This window comes from Pleuronectes platessa, chromosome 19 (assembly GCF_947347685.1).
Source record: "Pleuronectes platessa chromosome 19, fPlePla1.1, whole genome shotgun sequence".
NCBI classification, from domain to species: domain Eukaryota; kingdom Metazoa; phylum Chordata; class Actinopteri; order Pleuronectiformes; family Pleuronectidae; genus Pleuronectes; species Pleuronectes platessa.
In genome coordinates this window covers 20,921,759-20,940,344 of record NC_070644.1, presented here as the reverse complement: position 1 = coordinate 20,940,344, position 18,586 = coordinate 20,921,759, and the positions used below count along the sequence as shown (strand labels likewise).

General features: G+C 45.9%; 2 protein-coding genes and 1 long non-coding RNA gene across 6 annotated transcripts; 1 reads left to right on the top strand and 2 right to left on the bottom strand.

Annotated features, from left to right (window-relative positions):
* Positions 1–2,697: 2,697 nt before the first annotated feature.
* Positions 2,698–4,242, bottom strand: LOC128425013 (alpha-2A adrenergic receptor-like). Its single transcript, XM_053411495.1, has one exon. It carries the CDS (start codon positions 4,240–4,242, stop codon positions 2,698–2,700), a length of 1,545 nt encoding a protein of 514 aa, XP_053267470.1.
* A 1,755-nt stretch (positions 4,243–5,997) lies between these two features.
* dbnla (drebrin-like a) lies at positions 5,998–10,996 on the bottom strand. Of its 3 annotated transcripts, XM_053411801.1 has the most exons (16): positions 10,898–10,996; positions 10,595–10,814; positions 10,429–10,484; positions 9,958–10,070; positions 9,778–9,852; positions 9,479–9,619; positions 9,317–9,394; positions 9,087–9,238; positions 8,583–8,637; positions 7,952–8,017; positions 7,775–7,880; positions 7,447–7,698; positions 7,316–7,369; positions 7,006–7,103; positions 6,862–6,931; positions 5,998–6,419 (listed from the first exon to the last, which is right to left on the bottom strand). In XM_053411801.1, the coding sequence occupies exons 2-16, from the start codon at positions 10,675–10,677 to the stop codon at positions 6,283–6,285; spliced, it is 1,536 nt and encodes a 511-aa protein (XP_053267776.1). In that variant the 5' UTR covers positions 10,678–10,814; positions 10,898–10,996; the 3' UTR covers positions 5,998–6,282. The 3 variants fall into 3 exon arrangements, with proteins under 3 accessions (XP_053267776.1, XP_053267774.1, XP_053267775.1); XM_053411799.1 differs by having other exon boundaries at positions 9,317–9,619; XM_053411800.1 differs by having other exon boundaries at positions 7,006–7,100; positions 9,317–9,619.
* LOC128425265 (uncharacterized) lies at positions 10,423–18,083 on the top strand. 2 transcript variants are annotated; one of them, XR_008333102.1, is made up of 3 exons: positions 10,467–10,861; positions 16,641–16,764; positions 16,859–18,083. It is a non-coding gene; the product is annotated as an uncharacterized LOC128425265 (long non-coding RNA). The 2 variants fall into 2 exon arrangements; XR_008333101.1 differs by having other exon boundaries at positions 10,423–10,861; positions 16,641–18,083.
* Positions 18,084–18,586: the final 503 nt, after the last annotated feature.

Sequence of the window (18,586 nt, the reverse complement as noted above, 5' to 3'; positions counted from 1 at the left end):
GACAGACAGACAGACAGACAGACAGACAGACAGACAGACAGACAGACAGACAGACAGACAGACTTCTGTGCCACAGAGCTTCATTGTTAGAAACACATTCTTTTGAACCTTTAATTTGAAAGGGTCCATCCAGGACAGTCTCACTTCACAGCACCCAGCAGTACATCTGCTGCTCTGTGTCGTTCAGATTTGTGTTGATTAATAAATGTGACAATGTGATTTTACACACTCTCTGTTTTACAGCGTTTCCTCTCAGCGAGTCGTCAGTTTCCTCAGCACTGACGGAAACAGACGATGTCACGAGGCCGAGGCTTAATACTGCATCATAAAAAAGACATTAATGAGCCACCAGCATAAAACCCTCGAGCTCTGAATCCATCATCATAACGACACAGAAGAAAAGTTTAGTGTCATTAAAACTCAGTGAGAAGAACATGATGATGTTTGAGCTGAGCAGTCTCAGATCTGCAGGTGAGAGGAATCTGTGCCTGTGTGAGGCCGGCAGCTTCAAAGGACCGTTCAGTGGATCAACAGACACCAGATCAGATCACTGAGGATCTCAATTCAAACCTCATCTCATCTGGATTCATTCTGTCCGGCTCTCAAACTGAAGTAAAACGTATAAATCACTGAAACGTCAACACTGCTTCAGATCATCATTCAAAATGTAAAAGTGCTTGAGCTTCAGTTTGAGATCTTCACGCTCAGATTCACTTCCTCCTCTCAGGTCCAGATGGAGAAGCTTCATGGTGTCAGTGACCCGGGTCGTCCACGGGTCACTGGTTCTGTCCGTCCATCTTTTTCTCAACGGTCCAGATCCAACACAGAGAAGCTTCTCAGAGACGTCTTCCTCTGGAGACGTCTTCATCAGGAGAGAACCAGCGATGTGCTAATGACTCCAGCTGCACCTCACTCATCCTCACCTCTCACACATGGATCCTTCTATTTTTAGGCTATGTGATAATTTTTTTAATTTCCAGGTGTTTATGTGATGACACCTGGAATATTTTCTTCTGTTACATCATCAGATTAATAAAAGTTGTTTGGGTCAGAAGCAGAGAGTTCTCTGACAGAAAGCAGTGACGGTGAATTGTCTGGTTTCATGATTCTCTGTAGATCTCAGAGTCGCTCTGCTCCGGAGCCTTTATACCAAACTACTTCACAATAAAAGCATACCCCTGGGACATGGACATTTAAAAAACAATAAAATAATTGTATTGCTGAAAGAGGAAATGTCCTCGACTTCGTTCAGGAGACGACGAAACGGGTTTGAGAGAATCCAAGAGGGAGGAAACTGTATCGTAGCTTTAAAGCCTTCTCTGGCAGAGTCCTCCACATGAAGTTTTAAATCACGTCCAGATTATAATAATGATATAATATAATAATAATAATAACATAATGAGATTATGTTGTTGATTCATCTCACAGAATAAAGACGACACACGTCTCCACTTCCTCCTGACCTGGTTCCATCAGAACAACACGAGGCTCAAAGAAAACAAACTGTTTGACGAGTTTTATTACAAATGATCCACATTCTGTTCAATGACTCCATGATTATCAATAATGAACATTTCAGATTGATCTGTCACTGTCGCTTTACTGCAGCAGAGAAAACAAGCACATTCATGTTTATATTCAGTCTAACATAGATCTAACATTAAAGGACTGAACACACGGGTCCGTGGGCACAAGATAAGAAGTGCTTTATGAAACACGCACACACAGAGGAGGAGGAGGAGGAGGAGGAGAGGAGGTGGAGGAGTAGGAGGAGGAGGAGGAGGAGGAGGAGGAGGAGGAGGAGGAGGAGGAGGAGGAGAGGAGGAGGAGGAGGAGGAGGAAGAGGGGGAGGAGGAGGAGGAGGAGGAAGAGGGGGAGGGGGGAGGAGGAGGAGGAGGAGGAGGAAGAGGGGGAGGGGGAGGAGGAGGAGGAGGAGGAGGAGGAGGAGGAGGAGGAGGAGGAGGAGTAGGAGGAGGAGGAGGAGGAGGAGGAGCATCTTCATCAGGGATTCTGCTCATCGTCAGCACTGAGTTTAGATTCAGTCTGTGTTGCTTCAACAAAGAGCAAAATGAAAAGCTGTCAATCATGATCAATAATTACAGCAAATAAATCTAAACCTTGGGTCGACCTCTGACCCCTCTGGTCCCTCGCCCCGTGGGCCCGTTCTCTCAATTATTGTTGAAATCTTAATTTATTCATGAACAACAGCTGTGACATCACCGGCTCCTGCAGTCACAGCTTGAAATGGAGGAGGGAGTAAAGGAAGGTGAGAGACACTGGTCATGTCATGGTGGTCCATTTTAAAGAAGAAGTTGATTCTCTCCCAGTCGGACCCTCAGGACACTCGTCCTCTGCGTCCACTCGTCCTCAGGCTCCATCGTCCTCTGTTGGGACTTCAGGTCCCTGAACACAGAGACGGTTTCTTCTCCACTTCCGCCTCATGATGAAATCAAATAAACCTCCGAGTCACTGACCACACAGTTACACTGTTTTCTCAGATAACATTACAGATAATTGATTCAGCCGCTTGAGTCTCCTCTGTCGCCTCTGACTCAGCAACACACAGAGACACAAACACAAGTTCCTCTTTAATGCAGTGTTTGTGTTGATGCTGCTGGAGGCCGATCCTGGTCAAACACGTGCAGACACAGAGGAGCTTCTGCTTTGTGTCCGTCCACAGATCTCATCATCACCTCCTCAGAAGAACGTGCCCTTGGTGTCCCGGCACAGAATCCTCTTGAAGGCCTTCCTGAAGTCCTTGTTGAAGATGGTGTATATGACGGGGTTGAGGCAGGAGTTGCAGTAGCCGATCCAAAAGAAGAACTTGAACAGAGGGTTGGGGATGGTGCACGTCTCGGGACACACGGCCTGAAGAGAGTAGGAGAAGAAGAAGGGGAACCAGCAGATCACGAACACGCCCATCACGACGGCCAGGACGAAGGTGAACCTCTTCTCCCGGTTCACCAAGGCTTTGCGCCGGCAGACGGCCGCCCCCGGGTTCAGAGGCGTTCTGGGGGGTTCCTCAGGGGCCAGTTTGGTGCCGGATGATGTGGTCATGGTCCTCTGGTGTCTGCTGGTCAGGTTGAGCACCTGAACTTTAAATCCTTTGCCTTTCAATCTCGAAGCTCGCTCGTTGGATTTGCTGGTCTCTCCTCCGTCGTCCTCTCGGAGAACCCCTTCCAGTCCGACCTCCAGCTCAGAGCCGGAGCTGGAGGTGTTGTCGGGCGCTCCCCCGCCTTCGTCAGGATGTTCCTGTGACTGGCCTGAGAAGGTTTGGCTGTCGCGCTGAGGGACTGACGAGGAGGACTTCTTCAGTGGGGCAAGACTCGAGTGTGGAGGGCAGGGCTGAGGGTTCTGGGGTATGGGGGTCTCGGGCGGTCGTTGAGGCGATGATGGCGTGGAGTCCGAGCCAGATGCCGCGGTGTTTCCTCTCCGGCTGCTAGTCCCAGCTCCCTGATCCCCGTTCTGCTGGAGCTGCTCAGAGAACCTCCTCACAGGCTCGCTGGCTGCCACCACCTTCTGCTTGTGCGCAGGTGAGCATCGCGTGTGCTGCTTAGCGATCTGATAGATCCTGACGTACACCAGGATCATTATCACACAGGGGGCGAAGAAGGACCCGATGGTGGAGTAAAGAATATACCAGCGCTCGTTGTTCAGCTCACAAACCTCCTCTCCTCCTTCACTCTTATCCAGGGTGAGAAGAGGAGGGAAGGAGATGACGGCAGAGATCAGCCACACAACGATGATGCCGGCCTTGATGCGTGAGGGAGTGCGTTTGGCGCCGTAGGACACGGGTCGAGAGATCGACAGGTAGCGGTCCAGAGCGATCGCGCACAGGTGCACGATGGAGGAGGTGCAGAAGAGGACGTCCAGCGCCAGGAAGATCTCACACCACATGGAGCTGAACGCCCAGAAGCCCTGCAGCTCGTTCGCCAAAGAAAAGGGAATAATGAGCGTGGCCACGAGAATATCCGCCGCCGCCAGCGACACCAGGAAAAGGTTCTGAGGCGCCTTGAGGGATCGAGAAGTCAGCACGGCCATGATCACCAGGATGTTCCCCACGATTGTCACGACCATCATGGAGGTGATGGCTATCGCAAAGGCTGCGGTGGCCTGTGGCGTGTAGGGCGAGGTCCTGACGGCGCTGCGGTTGCAGGGTCGGGGGCCGGACACGAAGCTGATGTTCCTGGTGGGGAACCCGCTGAGCTCCGACAAGCAGGCGGCGTCCGGGGCGGCGGCCATGTTGGAGAAGCTGCTGAGACTCTCACAGGACGACACTCAGCAGAACAGTCTGTGATGAACCATCCAGTGGATTCTCCAGGTCGAGGACAAACCGAGGCTGGATGGTCGTTGGTCAAGGTGACGCCATGTGATGGTTACACCACGAGGGAGATCTGCAACACACAGACACACAACGCTCATGACACAAGGTCTCATAGTGTGAGGTTAGAGTCAGCTGCTCGTCAACAAGGCTGATGTTTGTGTGTCGCATCAGTTTCAAGCTGTTCAAGTGTTGTGATTCGTGTCTTTAGTCCCACAGGTGGCGCTATAACCACCATAACATGGGATGTGTTATGAAAGGTTAAACTGTAGTTTACAGTTTTTTTGTTATAGTGACGATTTCTTTATTTCCCTGAGAAATGAACAACAACAAAATCCTTTTGCGTTAAAAAGATGAATCTGTACGTTCACAACTACGTGTAGTTTGATAACTGGATAATTTTACCTGTGAACATCCAACATATTCAACGACAGGTTTCTTCATTGAGTGAACGTCGCTTCGTCTGGAGTCACATGTGGATCATCTGTACTTTGTGCACATAAACCAAAGCTTTTTACTTATATCAATTTTAAATATCCCAAAGAAACTTCGTGAAACTTCGTGAAATTAAGATGATGATGAGAATCAGCTCCACTTGCTGATCATCACGTCATTTACATTTTCCCAGTTTTATCTCAAATGTGCAAAGACTTTGGTTGGAAATATGACTTTAATCATATGACCTGAGCATATGATTAAATGTTTAAATATATAAACGCAGCCATTTATCATATAATGACTTATTTCATAATAACTAAGGATTGAAGGATATAGTGTTGAGAGTTGTAATGGAGAGATTAGTTCTTTTTCTGTATTTTTATTTGGCAGAAACCTCTCGTAAATAACCTATCGTTATTTATTGTTAGAAATGTCTTCAGTTTTAGAAAGGAATCCATTCATCTGGAATTTCCCTTTATCTTCATTAATCCACTGACCTCTACTGTAACTGTGATTCACACATTAAATGAATATATATATATATAATGAATAGATAAAATATAAATATAAGTATACATATAATTAAAGTATTCCATATTTCCAGAGGCTCTGATGTTGTTCACTAAAATAAAATAGAACCATTCTCATGTTACCCGTGATAGTGAAGAGCAGAATCTCACAGAGTCAGAAAGCATCACTTACTGGAACATGAAGAACATGAAGAACATGAAGAACGTAGAGAACGTGTGGATCTTCTTCTCCTCAGAGTCTGAGGCTCTTCCCATGACCACAGCTGACCGAGCGGGGTCCTGTCAGCAGAGTTCGGACCCAAGTGTCCGGTTCAGACTCAGGAGTGGGTCCGGTCTCCAGCAGCAGGACCAGCCTGGAGAACCAGGACCAGCACGAGCACGAGCAAAGGTGCTGGTGTAAAACCAGAGGAGACAGTGGCTTCATTGAGATTCATTCATCTGAGATGATGGGAACGTGCACGAGGCTCCTCAAGCCCCGGAGTGTGCACACAGACTGAAGGGAGGACGTGCACGAGCACAGAGGAGTTCACAGGAGGAGCGAGGACGCGCTTTTTACGCGCAGCTCACAAACCCACACAAACAGACACACACACAAACACAGGTTTAACAAATAAATATAAAATAGCTTCTAGGTGAAAAACGCGTCTGTGATTAGTGTAATGTAAATATTTAAATATGTGTTTATACATATAGATTGATAGACAGATACAAGTTTCATATATTTATTTATCTTAATATATAAAGTACAGTACATTACAGTATTGTTGAAATACACACACACAAAATATGAATGTAGTCATTTATTTAAAAAAAGAAAATCCTCTGATTCTGACCGCTTCTCATCCTGTTTTAAATCCACGAGCTGTATAGCGCCATCCTGTGGTCAACAGCAGAAACTACAAAATCAATCATCAACACTTTTGAAATTAAAAAGTAAATGTACTCGAGTAGTGTACTCGGGTACAGCTGCTGAAGAGAGGGGGGTGATGGGAGTTAGAGCAGCTCCACATAATTAGCAGGAAACATCCCATAGTGTCCATCAGGTGCGTAACCTCTCCACCAGCCCTCGTCCACCATGTCGATCCCACTGATGATGTCATCAGGGTCAAAGGTGATCTCACTGTCGTCCACTGTGGAGCAGAACTGGGTTTAACAGGCTCTATTTGCACTTTATCATGATATATATATATATATATATATATATATTTATGATTAGATCATTAGAGAGTAGAATCAGGTGTTAGCTGTTAGCTCAGTAGAATTAGCTGTTAGCTGTTAGCTCAGTAGAATTAGCTGTTAGCTGTTAGCTCAGTAGAATTAGCTGTTAGCTCAGTAGAATTAGCTGTTAGCTGTTAGCTCAGTAGAATTAGCTGTTAGCTCAGTAGAATTAGCTGTTAGCTATTAGCTCAGTAGAATTAGCTGTTAGCTGTTAGCTCAGTATAATTAGCTGTTAGCTCAGTAGAATTAGCTGTTAGCTGTTAGCTCAGTAGAATTAGCTGTTAGCTCAGTAGAATTAGCTGTTAGCTGTTAGCTCAGTAAAATTAGCTGTTAGCTGTTAGCTCAGTAACGTACCCGCCTGGTAGTCGTACACAGCTCTGGCACAGATGTTCTCTCCGTTAGCCTCGGCACCGTTTACTTCAGCCTTTAAACGAACCAAACGTTAGTCAGATTCCCCCATGACACAGGGTCAGAGGTCAGAGGTCAGAGTGGACTCACTGTGTGGTGACCCTGCTCCAGGTTTTCATACAGACTCTGAGCTGGTTCCACTGCTGGTTCTTCTTCTGCTGCTACATACAGATACTCCTGAGATTCTGCTGAGGGTCAATTCATCACAATAATGACAGGATATTAAATATAAAACAAATGTACCAATGCAACACTTCATATTGTCCCTGCTCCTCCCTGCTCCTCCCTGGCCCTCCCTGCTCCTCCCTGCTCCTCCCTGCTCCAGGAGTTCTCTTAGGTTGTAAACACTTGATGTTGCACATATTAATCTTGATGTTAGTGAACAGATCGTGTATCGTACCTGGAGTCGCTTCATCTGCATCGTCTTCAAACTCATCAGACCACTCCTCCTCCCCTGTGACACACAGCGGGTCTTTAACATGGACTGTGTACAAAGCACCAGACAACACTACATGTATACAAGTGTCTTACCTGCAGGTTGAACAGGTGAGTGTGAGGGATGTGGGGTGTAGTAAGCTGCTGCAGGGGGTGAGGAAGACAGAACAGGTGAGACGGGCTGGACAGGAGACTGGGGCTGGACAGGAGACTGGTAAGGAGACTGGACAGGAGACTGGACAGGAAACTGGACAGGAGACGTCTTGACCCCAGCGGTGGGAAACTGAGGCATCCTCAGAGTTTCCCTCTCAAAGGATTTCTGGGACAGAAACGGACTCTGCAGCTTCCCTGGAGGACAGAGTGCGTCAGTGTGCTTCGTCACTCCCAGTTTATCAGTGGTTGTTTACTGGTTAGTGCTGGTTACCAGGTCTGGATGAAGACGATCTGTCGTTGGCCTCGACGCTCTGCTCCCTCTGCTTGAAGACGTCTCTGGGGTTAAACGCTCTCTGAGAGATCAGGGATTTGGCCTCCTGAGGACGACGGAGAGATTCCATCAGTAACGATAAACTTCTTCTTTCATAGATGAACCGTTAAAACTCACGTTGGCTTTCTGCACGGATGCTGCAGCGCTGATTCCCGTCCTCTTGATTTCTTTTTCCTGCTGATTCTACAACAGACACACGATGTTGTCATTAAATATTGACATTAAAAGAAACAGCTTTATCGTAGAACCTGCAGTTTGTCACCAAATAACATTTCAATCCAAACCACCAGAGGAAACGCTGCATTTATTCTTGATTATTTAAGCAGCAGCAGCGCAACAAATTGCAAAGTAATTTCCCCTCCTCTCCACAAGGAGGCGCTCAGTGAGGAAACTCGTAGCACTTCCTCTCACTTTGGAAAATAACGAGGATGAGGACATCTTCTTGTTTGTCTCCAAACTCCTCTTCAGTGCTTTCCATGTGTGAAGTAAGACTTTCTCTCTGTTACTGATGATGATGGGGAGTTTAAGACTTGATAAGATAACTTGAGGAGTATATTTCTGCTAGTTTATGATGTAAAAGTCACATTTCAGATTTGTTGTTTCTTCAGAGGCTTCGTGGTAGAAAAGGTTCACCTTCACTGAGTTCACTGTAGCTTCTGCTGTTTCTGGTGGTTTGTGGCTCCAATTACAAACTTAAGTCTCTAACATCAAAGGAAAATCACAAATATGTTTGAAGTTGAATCCTCACCGGTCGCTGCTGCTGCTCTCGTTCTGCTTCCTCTTCTCTCTGTCTCTGATAAAGTCTGACGTGGAAATAACAGAAAAAGCAGAAACCACAGTGATGGATTCCTTGGTTCTGAGAACGTGTTTGTGTTCACAGGGCCGGATTATCAATCTGAGAGGCCCAGGGCCAGAACCTGTTGTTGGGCCCCAGTGGAGCTCACGTCAGTTTCACCCAGCAGTGCACGAAAACTGAAATATTTAAATATCTCATCAAGCTTAACAAGAGGGATTTGGTAAAATTGTACAAATGGTTAAAGTCGTTCAAGTCTTTTTTGAAGCTAAGTTAACCAGGGGCAGCTTCTGAAATGTGAAGACTTCATAGTTTCTCAGTTTTCGTTGGTCGAACATTTAGAATATATTCAGTTGAGCTTCAGGGATCATTGTTGAAGGCTAAAGGAAACATATGATGTTTGGATCTGGGCAGATTCACTTTGCATAGATGCTATTCTGTCTCACATCTTTGACTCACTTGTCCTGTTCGATCCTCTGACCTCTCTCCTTTGACCTCATCTCTCTCTCCCTCGTCTGCTTCACCTCCATCTCCATCCTCTCTCTCTCCATCCTCTGTCTCTCCCCCTCGGCTCGTTTGCTGTCCTCCTGTCGACTCACGTCTGCGTCCCTCTGAGGAGGAAAGTCATCTTCAGTTAGACTCCGTTCAGCCAGAACTTCACACGAGTGATGAATCTGATGTGTGAGAACCTGAGTCTGGAGCCAGAAGTCGTCCTTCTTGGTTTGTTGGATCTCCTCCACAGCGTTGACCTTACGATACACGGAACCCTGGAAACGCAGCAGAGGATGAGTTGTGGACACTTCAGCCTGAGCGTGAACAAACCCACCACACGTGTCCCCTTGTCTCCTCACCACAGGTCCTCTGGGCGCATCTCTGTATTCTGTCTTTTGGTGGAAATTAAAGTTGGCTCCTGACGCTGTAGAGACCTTTGCCAAGATGGTCTGCGGCTCCACGTCGTCATCCCCCCGGGCGTTTATCGTCACATGGGCTCCCTGTGGTCACACACGTGTCACAAAGCTGCACTGACAGAAGGTGGAGCCACTTTGACGTCAAAGACATCTTTCTCTCCTGGACCATTAGAGACGACTCTTGAGCCCCTGTTATTTTATTTTTCCAGAAATGTAAAGCAATTAAAAAGAGTCTGACTGACCTTGAGGAAATTGGCCATGGAGCTCACATGATTGGCACAGAATCCTTTACGAGTGTCCTTCACACCTTCACCTGTCTGTTCACACACAAAGGTTTCTACATGTGAGGACATTGTGTGTGTGTGGTCAGGTCAGGAGCCGAGCCAACACAAACATTGTGTGTGTGTGTGTGTGTGTCTCACCCAGTTTATGAGGACATATTTGGGCAGGCCAGAGTTTGGGTCCTCAACACGACAGAAAGCGTACATCACCTTCCCACTGTTCAGCTCCTCCACCATCTCCTCTAAACCACCATCTACACACACACACACACACACACAAACACACACATGCTGATTCCTTAAACCTGGAGTGTGGAATTGTGTCTCCCTCTTCTGGCAATGAGACAAACTACACAAACACTGTTACACACAAGTCTACAGGTGGACTCCCTGTCTTTTTAGTCTCTAATCCTTCCTGTGCCCAGACACCAGGACCGACAGGTTTAATCTGCATAGTGTGGATAGACAGTGGGTGGAATCTAAATACAACCAATTAGTACAATGTACAAACTGGGATTATTTAAGAGGTGGTGGAAATGCTATAATTCAGAAGTGAGTTAAAGTGACGGATGTATTTTTAATAAGGTTCCTGGTGCATCAGGCGGATCTCACCTCCCTTCTCTGCCAGGCGGATCTCGTTACTGTTCCCTTCATACGTGAACAGAGCCCTGAAAACACAACACAACCACAATGTCAGGGTGTGGACACGGTTCCATATTTCAGTCAACAAGGAAGAGAAGTGAGACTCGTTTCGTTTTCTGAGAGAGATCAAACTCACCAGTTTGTCTTGGTCTTTCCGTCCACCACCTCTTTGTAAGCAGCCATGAGGGCAGCACCGTTCTTACTCAGGTTCACTGCCATGTTCCTCCACGTCTCCTCACTCTCAGTCCAAACCGGCAGCAGACTAACAATCCCACAGCTTCAGGAGGAATGAAAAGCTCCAGGTGGATGATTAAGAGTTTCCAGTCTCAGAGCAGAGAGAGTCTGAAGAGTCAAACCTGTCAGGGAGGAAAAGCAGAACCTGATCAGCCACATTCTTCTACAGGTAACTCACCTCCGAGCCACACTGTAGTTCACCCACCTCAGAACCAGGATCTGAACAAGAACAGCTGCATTAACTTGTATGCTCCTATCAGGGAGGGAGGGAGAGAGGGATGGAGAGAGAGAGAGAGAGAGAGAGAGAGAGAGAGAGAGAGAGAGAGAGAGAGAGAGAGAGAGAGAGAGAGAGAGAGAGAGAGAGAGAGAGAGTCTGACAGCTTACAGTGAGAACCTGTTGAAGAGGAGCATCCTCTAACTTCAACGGGATCTCTTATATTATAACATATCTTTATTATCACATTATTATCACATAACGTATCTTTATCACATTACAAACGGATTCAAAACCTTTAATCTCTCTATATAAATGATATCAGAAGTTATTGATGATTCCACCTGGTGAACTCACGTGGTTATTGATTAGTTTGATTATTGATTAGAGGAAGTGATGCTAATTGGGCCTTCACGTGTAGTTACACATGCAGATCTTTACCATGAGCTAGAGGTAATAACCTTGATACTATACAACAACAAAACTTATTGCTTTATCTATCATCATATGCTTACATGCCTCAAGTGGTTTTTAATATGTTGTTATAAAAGTTACCGTTTAGTTAACACGTCTAATGAGCAGATTGAAGCAAGTTAACTTCAGTCGTGTGTTTGGTCGTGACTTGATTTTTTATTTATTAAGTTAATATCAATACGCTACACGTGTAAGTTGCATGTGAAAGTAACTGTTTCACAAATGTTCTGATACAGGCTGGTATGTCCTCCCCTGATTTACTTCCATTTTTATTGCTTGCTCAATTACATTCCACAAAAACAGAAGCAGCTACCTATTGTGACTCATCACCATGCATTGTTCTAGAACCTCTCCATGGTGGAGGTGACTCTGTATGTACGCAGAGTACCAGGATAGCAGACTCGTCAATATTCTTCTATGATTTGATGTTTGTAATTGATGATTATGATGTTTCTTGATTATTTTTCCATTAGTGATCATTTTTTTATTGATCAAAGGGGGGAGTGATATGGAATATTCCACTGATCAGTATCTGAAGTAGTTGAAATCCCCTGACCAGGTGTCTCACTGCTATGACCTTGATAAACAGGATGGAAGCCTTATTTGGTGTTTTTCTTCCAACTGGAAGTACACAGCAGAAAAGACAGAATGATCTCATGTGTTTCATGTCTTCATATTATGTAACGCCTCTTTGTATAAGTTCTGAAGTTGTTCCATTTTGATCACCTGTGCTTGTTGTGTAAACTCTGCAGATCTTTCTATTATAAACACTCAAAAGCAACTCTTAAGTTTTTTCACTTGACAACTCTTTTGTCAATGTTACACAGATTCTTATTCTGCAGAAACCGATTTACTGTATTTAAAGTCACATCTGCATTTTAAGAGCAGCTGTTTATATTAACATCTCCTGAAGCTCTTTATTCAGAGTATTGGTGTTGATGTGTTGTAACGTGTTACAGTGAAAACTAAACTTGTTTGCTACCTTCGGTTTTTACATCGTTAATCTCAGGCAGACTTCAATGAAATGTGTTAATTATAAATAAATTATAGGAAGTGTAACTTTACTAGAATAGACAGTCACATAGAGAACCTGAGGCTGATGGCCACCACCTATTTCCTAAGCTGAAATGATTATGATCCGATGAACTTTGAAGTAATACTTATTTTTACCATGTAAAGTCCCTCTCAACGGACCTAGAGGACCTCTAGGACCTTTATTACTTCAAAGTTCATCAGATCCTAATCATTTCACAAGCTCAGCAGGAAGTAATTTTTCTTTTCCAAACTATTGATTTTTTTTTCCAAAATAAACTACAAAGCCTGAGTCGTCTTCAAAGAGGGAGATACAGAGACAGTGTTCAGGCGTCCTGGGTCTGGATCATTTACTGTAGTGAACACCTATCGCCCCCTGGTGTCTGGCAGAAGAACAGGTTATAAACCCTGCCTCCTCCATGTCAACATCTGGGGCACAGACCAAACTAAAAAGTCAAAGGGGACGATAAATAAATGTCTTTCATCTGATCAGAGTTGGTTGAGTGTTTTGGATTCAATAGCTTCACTGAGAGCTGATGGCTGAATGGATGGATTGTCATCCTTGTGATATCTATACTCATGCATATTTATATTTATTTAATGATTATATATTAATACATTATACGCACACACATGTATTTAGTCTGATACACTAAATGCTGATTATACATCCGACAAGAGGAAAACAGTAGGTTGATGGGAGCCCGGTCAGAGACAGCATATATCCCACCGCCAGGGGGAGCTGTAACACAGGATATATTACTGGAGACTCATTTGATTTGTCCCTCAACACTTTGTCCTCTGTCTGTGTCTCTCTGCTCATTGGCTCCTGCTGAAGACGTCATGAAAAAAATACTGTAACATGATATTTAAAGATTCAATTTGATATCATTTTACAGACACGTCTGTTTGAATGAGTCATAGGAAACTGTCCCAGCCTAACACATCTTCACACACACACAGACACAGACACAGACACACACACAGACACACACACACACACGATCCTGTTAGTGAATGAAAGGGTGATTGATGGACTGAAGCTAATTAGCAAATTACGTCCTGAGGGTATAATACCCCCCCCCCACCCCCATCACCTCCACCATAGTCTTACCTCACACATGAACACACACCGACACACACATACTCTCTCTCTCTCTCTTTTCTTTCTCTCCTTTCTCAACTATTCAACAGGTAACATGTGTAAATGTGTGTCTGTGTGTGTGTACATATATGTCTGGGAATTTAAAGAATGCTGGTAACACTTCACACCACAGGCCCTAATACGCAGTTTAATGCTTTAAATGATTCAGGTCCCACAAATACAACCTCGTGCTGGTATTTAAGAGACCTGCATGATTCAGAAGAAAAGAGAAATAAATGATCCACAGTGTTTGTGTAAAAGGTCTCTGGCCACAGGTCGACCCGAGGACTGTAAAGAAAGATGGACGACCCATCTCCTCTTCCTCCACAAAGGAAGTTAAATATCAAAGATGCAAATGCTGCCGTCTTGCACCAATCCTGTCATTTGCAGTCAGAATCAGTTCAGTAGTGATGGTGGAACTTGTTCAACCAATCAGGAGTCAGTGTCAGCTGTCAATCATCATGTCTCAGCCTGTTTTTATATCATCAAATATCTGATTCAAGCCAAACTGATCAGAAACACTTATTTAATGTCTACTTTGAATCTTTAGTTTGGTCCATGTCCCGTTTGCTAACATGGAGGAGGAGGGGCTTATGGCCTATGATGCAGGCGGCCACCAGGGGGCGATAGAGAGGATTTGGTTTCACTATTAGAAGTTGTCATGACGTCCGTGTTTATTTACGGCCTATGAAGGACATGGGGTCCAAAAGTTTGTTTTAATGTTTAAGACTTTTATTTTGAACTGTAATACAAGATGAAATTGCAGGTGAGGATGAGACGTGATGTTAACGTGTGAGGATGAGACGTGTTGTTAACATGTCAGGATGAGATGTGTTGTTAACGTGTGAGGATGAGACGTGTTGTTAACATGTCAGGATGAGATGTGTTGTTAACGTGTGAGGATGAGACGTGTTGTTAACGTGTGAGGATGAGACGTGTTGTTAACGTGTGAGGTTGAGACGTGTTGTTAACGTGTGAGGATGAGACGTGTCGTTAACGTGTGAGGATGAGACGTGTCGTTAACGTGTCAGGATGAGACGTGTCGTTAACGTGTGAGGATGAGACGTGTCGTTAACGTGTGAGGATGAGACGTGTCGTTAACGTGTCAGGATGAGACGTGTCGTTAACGTGTGAGGATGAGACGTGTCGTTAACGTGTGAGGATGAGACGTGTCGTTAACGTGTGAGGATGAGACGTGTCGTTAACGTGTGAGGATGAGACGTGTCGTTAACGTGTGAGGATGAGACGTGTTGTTAACGTGAGAGGTTGAGACGTGTTGTTAACGTGTGAGGATGAGACGTGTTGTTAACGTGTGAGGATGAGACGTGTTGTTAACGTGTGAGGATGAGACGTGTTGTTAACGTGTGAGGATGAGACGTGTTGTTAACGTGTGAGGATGAGACGTGTTGTTAACGTGTGAGGATGAGACGTGTTGTTAACGTGTGAGGTTGAGACATGTTGTTAACGTGTGAGGATGAGACGTGTCGTTAACGTGTCAGGATGAGACGTGTCGTTAACGTGTGAGGATGAGACGTGTCGTTAACGTGTGAGGATGAGACGTGTCGTTAACGTGTGAGGATGAGACGTGTCGTTAACGTGTGAGGATGAGACGTGTCGTTAACGTGTGAGGATGAGACGTGTCGTTAACGTGTGAGGATGAGACGTGTCGTTAACGTGAGAGGTTGAGACGTGTCGTTAACGTGTGAGGATGAGACGTGTTGTTAACGTGTGAGGATGAGACGTGTTGTTAACGTGTGAGGATGAGACGTGTTGTTAACGTGTGAGGATGAGACGTGTTGTTAACGTGTGAGGATGAGACGTGTTGTTAACGTGTGAGGATGAGACGTGTTGTTAACGTGTGAGGATGAGACGTGTTGTTAACGTGTGAGGATGAGACGTGTTGTTAACGTGTGAGGTTGAGACGTGTTGTTAACGTGTGAGGATGAGACGTGTCGTTAACGTGTGAGGATGAGACGTGTCGTTAACGTGTGAGGATGAGACGTGTCGTTAACGTGTCAGGATGAGACGTGTCGTTAACGTGTGAGGATGAGACGTGTCGTTAACGTGTCAGGATGAGACGTGTCGTTAACGTGTGAGGATGAGACGTGTCGTTAACGTGTGAGGATGAGACGTGTCGTTAACGTGTGAGGATGAGACGTGTCGTTAACGTGTGAGGATGAGACGTGTTGTTAATGTGTGAGGATGAGACGTGTTGTTAACATGAGAGGTTGAGACGTGTTGTTAACGTGTGAGGTTGAGACGTGTTGTTAACATGTGAGGATGAGACGTGTTGTTAACGTGTGAGGATGAGACGTGTTGTTAACGTGTGAGGATGAGACGTGTTGTTAACGTGTGAGGATGAGACGGGTTGTTAACGTGTGAGGATGAGACGTGTTGTTCACATGTCAGGATGAGATGTGTTGTTAACGTGTGAGGATGAGACGTGTTGTTAACGTGTGAGGATGAGACGGGTTGTTAACGTGTGAGGATGAGACGTGTTGTTAACATGTCAGGATGAGATGTGTTGTTAACGTGTGAGGATGAGACGTGTTGTTAACGTGTGAGGATGAGACGTGTTGTTAACGTGTGAGGATGAGACGTGTTGTTAACGCGTGAGGATGAGACGTGTTGTTAATGTGTGAGGATGAGACGTGTTGTTAACATGTCAGGATGAGACGTGTTGTTAACGTGTTCCCGAGGAGCTGCAGCTGCAGACAGAGGCTCTTTAACAGCTGCTGGCCATGACCTCACCCCTGAACCATGTCCATTCACACACATGTTGTCTTAAATGAACTCAACACAGCGGTCAGACTGACCCACGTCGTCAACAACACGTCAACAACACAACTCCACCCTGTGAAAACCACAGAGAGAAGATTAGTGGACAGTTTATAAATTAGCTGCACTTCTCATCGGGGGGGAGGGGGGGGAAGTGTTAACAGTTTGGCTTTACAGCGTCTCATTTCCTCTTTGTTTCTGTGCTGTAATGAGCTCTGAGCTGTGTAAACAAACACACACACACACGCACACAAACACACACACAACCTGGAGCTACACTTCATCATTCCTTCTGTGTCCCTGCAGGAATTCCTTCTCCGACATGTTGCGGCTCCCAGAGGCTCCATGAGGAGCATGTGATCCAGAGGCTCCGCCCATCAGAGGTCATGTGACGACATGGACACCAGTACCTGTCGGATATAACCGAAAGGTCAAGGGTCAACTTCACAGTGACGTGGTAGAATCCCATGAAAACACTTTTCTGGCCATTTGTCTTATTGTAATTCTCATTCTCATTCTAACAGACACACGTCCCTCGGTGTTTGTAGATATCAGGGCACATCCGTGTTAGTTCCAGGCCCATGAGCAGAACCTGAGACCTTCACAGTCGATGTCCTGGACGACTCACTAACTGTTCTCTAACTGTTCAGTAACGTTTCCCACTCAGTGACGGAGCTTTGGAACGATCCATCACAGTCGTGACCTCCTCGACCCCGTCAGGCACACTGAGATATGAACCCTCTGCTGCAGGGGATAAAACCTGAGCTGGAGCTGAGGCTTGAAACTGAAACAAACGTTGTTCACACACACACATACTCACACACACACACACACACACACACACACACACACACACACACACACACACACACACACACACACACCAGCAGCTGTGTGAATCAGCAGGAGGGGGAGTACACAGACGGCTCAGTCTCTGGCTCAGCTCCAGACACTAAAGATTCTCCCCCCTGAAGCGATGCAGGACCTGGGGCGACGAGGGGAAGAGGCTGCATACCTCCGCTCAGACGTAACCCCCAGAACCTGCCTCCCACTGCCGGACCAGTCCCCGACCTGCTCCCCCACCAGTCAGGAGAACACTAGTTGTGTATACATTCATGTGAGTGTGTTACGGCTGGAGAGACCCTGCACGGGGAGGAAATCCCTCTTTTGTTTCCGAGGAAGCCGAGTGTGTGTTTTGTGTGTTTAATGGAGGAAACTGAAACATGGTGGAAGCAGGAGGATGGATGTGTCTCGCCTCCGCTTGACAGCCACTGGGAACCAGACACTTCAGTCAATACATTTAAAGAGAAACTGGTTCAGACCACGTGTCAGTGGTGTGTCAGTGATGTGTCCACTGTGCTAGGTGACGCCCCCTGGTGGTTTGTGGGCTGCTGCTCTAAAGCCTCAGTTTGACACAGTGTTCAGAGCCATCTTGTTTTTTAAAACCAGGAGTAACCATATTTGGAGGACAAGGGGGTGGAGCCTGAGTGAGAGCTCGAGGAGCCTGCACGCACACCTTCACCAATTGGACAATAATAGCTGTCAATCACACTGTGGTATGAACCCCCCCAATACAACTGGTGCTTTGGGGTCTCTATTAATGAGAAGAATTTCTCACAGACTTCTATAGAAACTACCAGTGGAGTCGCCCCCTGCTGGTCACTACACAGAACACAGTGTCAGACACACTGGCTTCACTTTATGGACCAGGCGTCTGTTTTCATGAACAAATAAACAATATGAACAATATGGAAGTAAGTCTGTCTACAGTTGGATACCATATATTTATTTTTCTTTCATATGTTAATTTAGAATTAATTCACGATCATCAGTGTGTAAATGTGATCTGTTGGATCTGAACAAAGAAAACAAGGAGAAACACACAAAGACTCCGAGGGAGGTGACAGGGCCGTGGATACTAATGACCACCAGGAGGTGCTCCACAGGGAGCTGCTATTGAGCTGGGGGACAGTGTCTAAGTGTGTCCTCCCCTGCCCTTCCACTTCTCTCTCCTCCTCTTCCCCTTTCCTCCTCTCCTCTCCTATTTTCTCCTCCTCCTCTCATCCTCTTCCTCTTCTTTCTCCTCCTCTCCTCTCCTATTTTCTCCTCCTCCTCTCATCCTCTTCTTTCTCCTCTCCTCCTCTTCCTCTTCTTTCTCCTCTCCTCCTCTTCCTACTCCTCCTCTCCTCTCCTCTCTGCCTATCCCCCCCCCCCACACTCCTCCCCTCCTCCTCCCCCCTCCCTCGGGATCA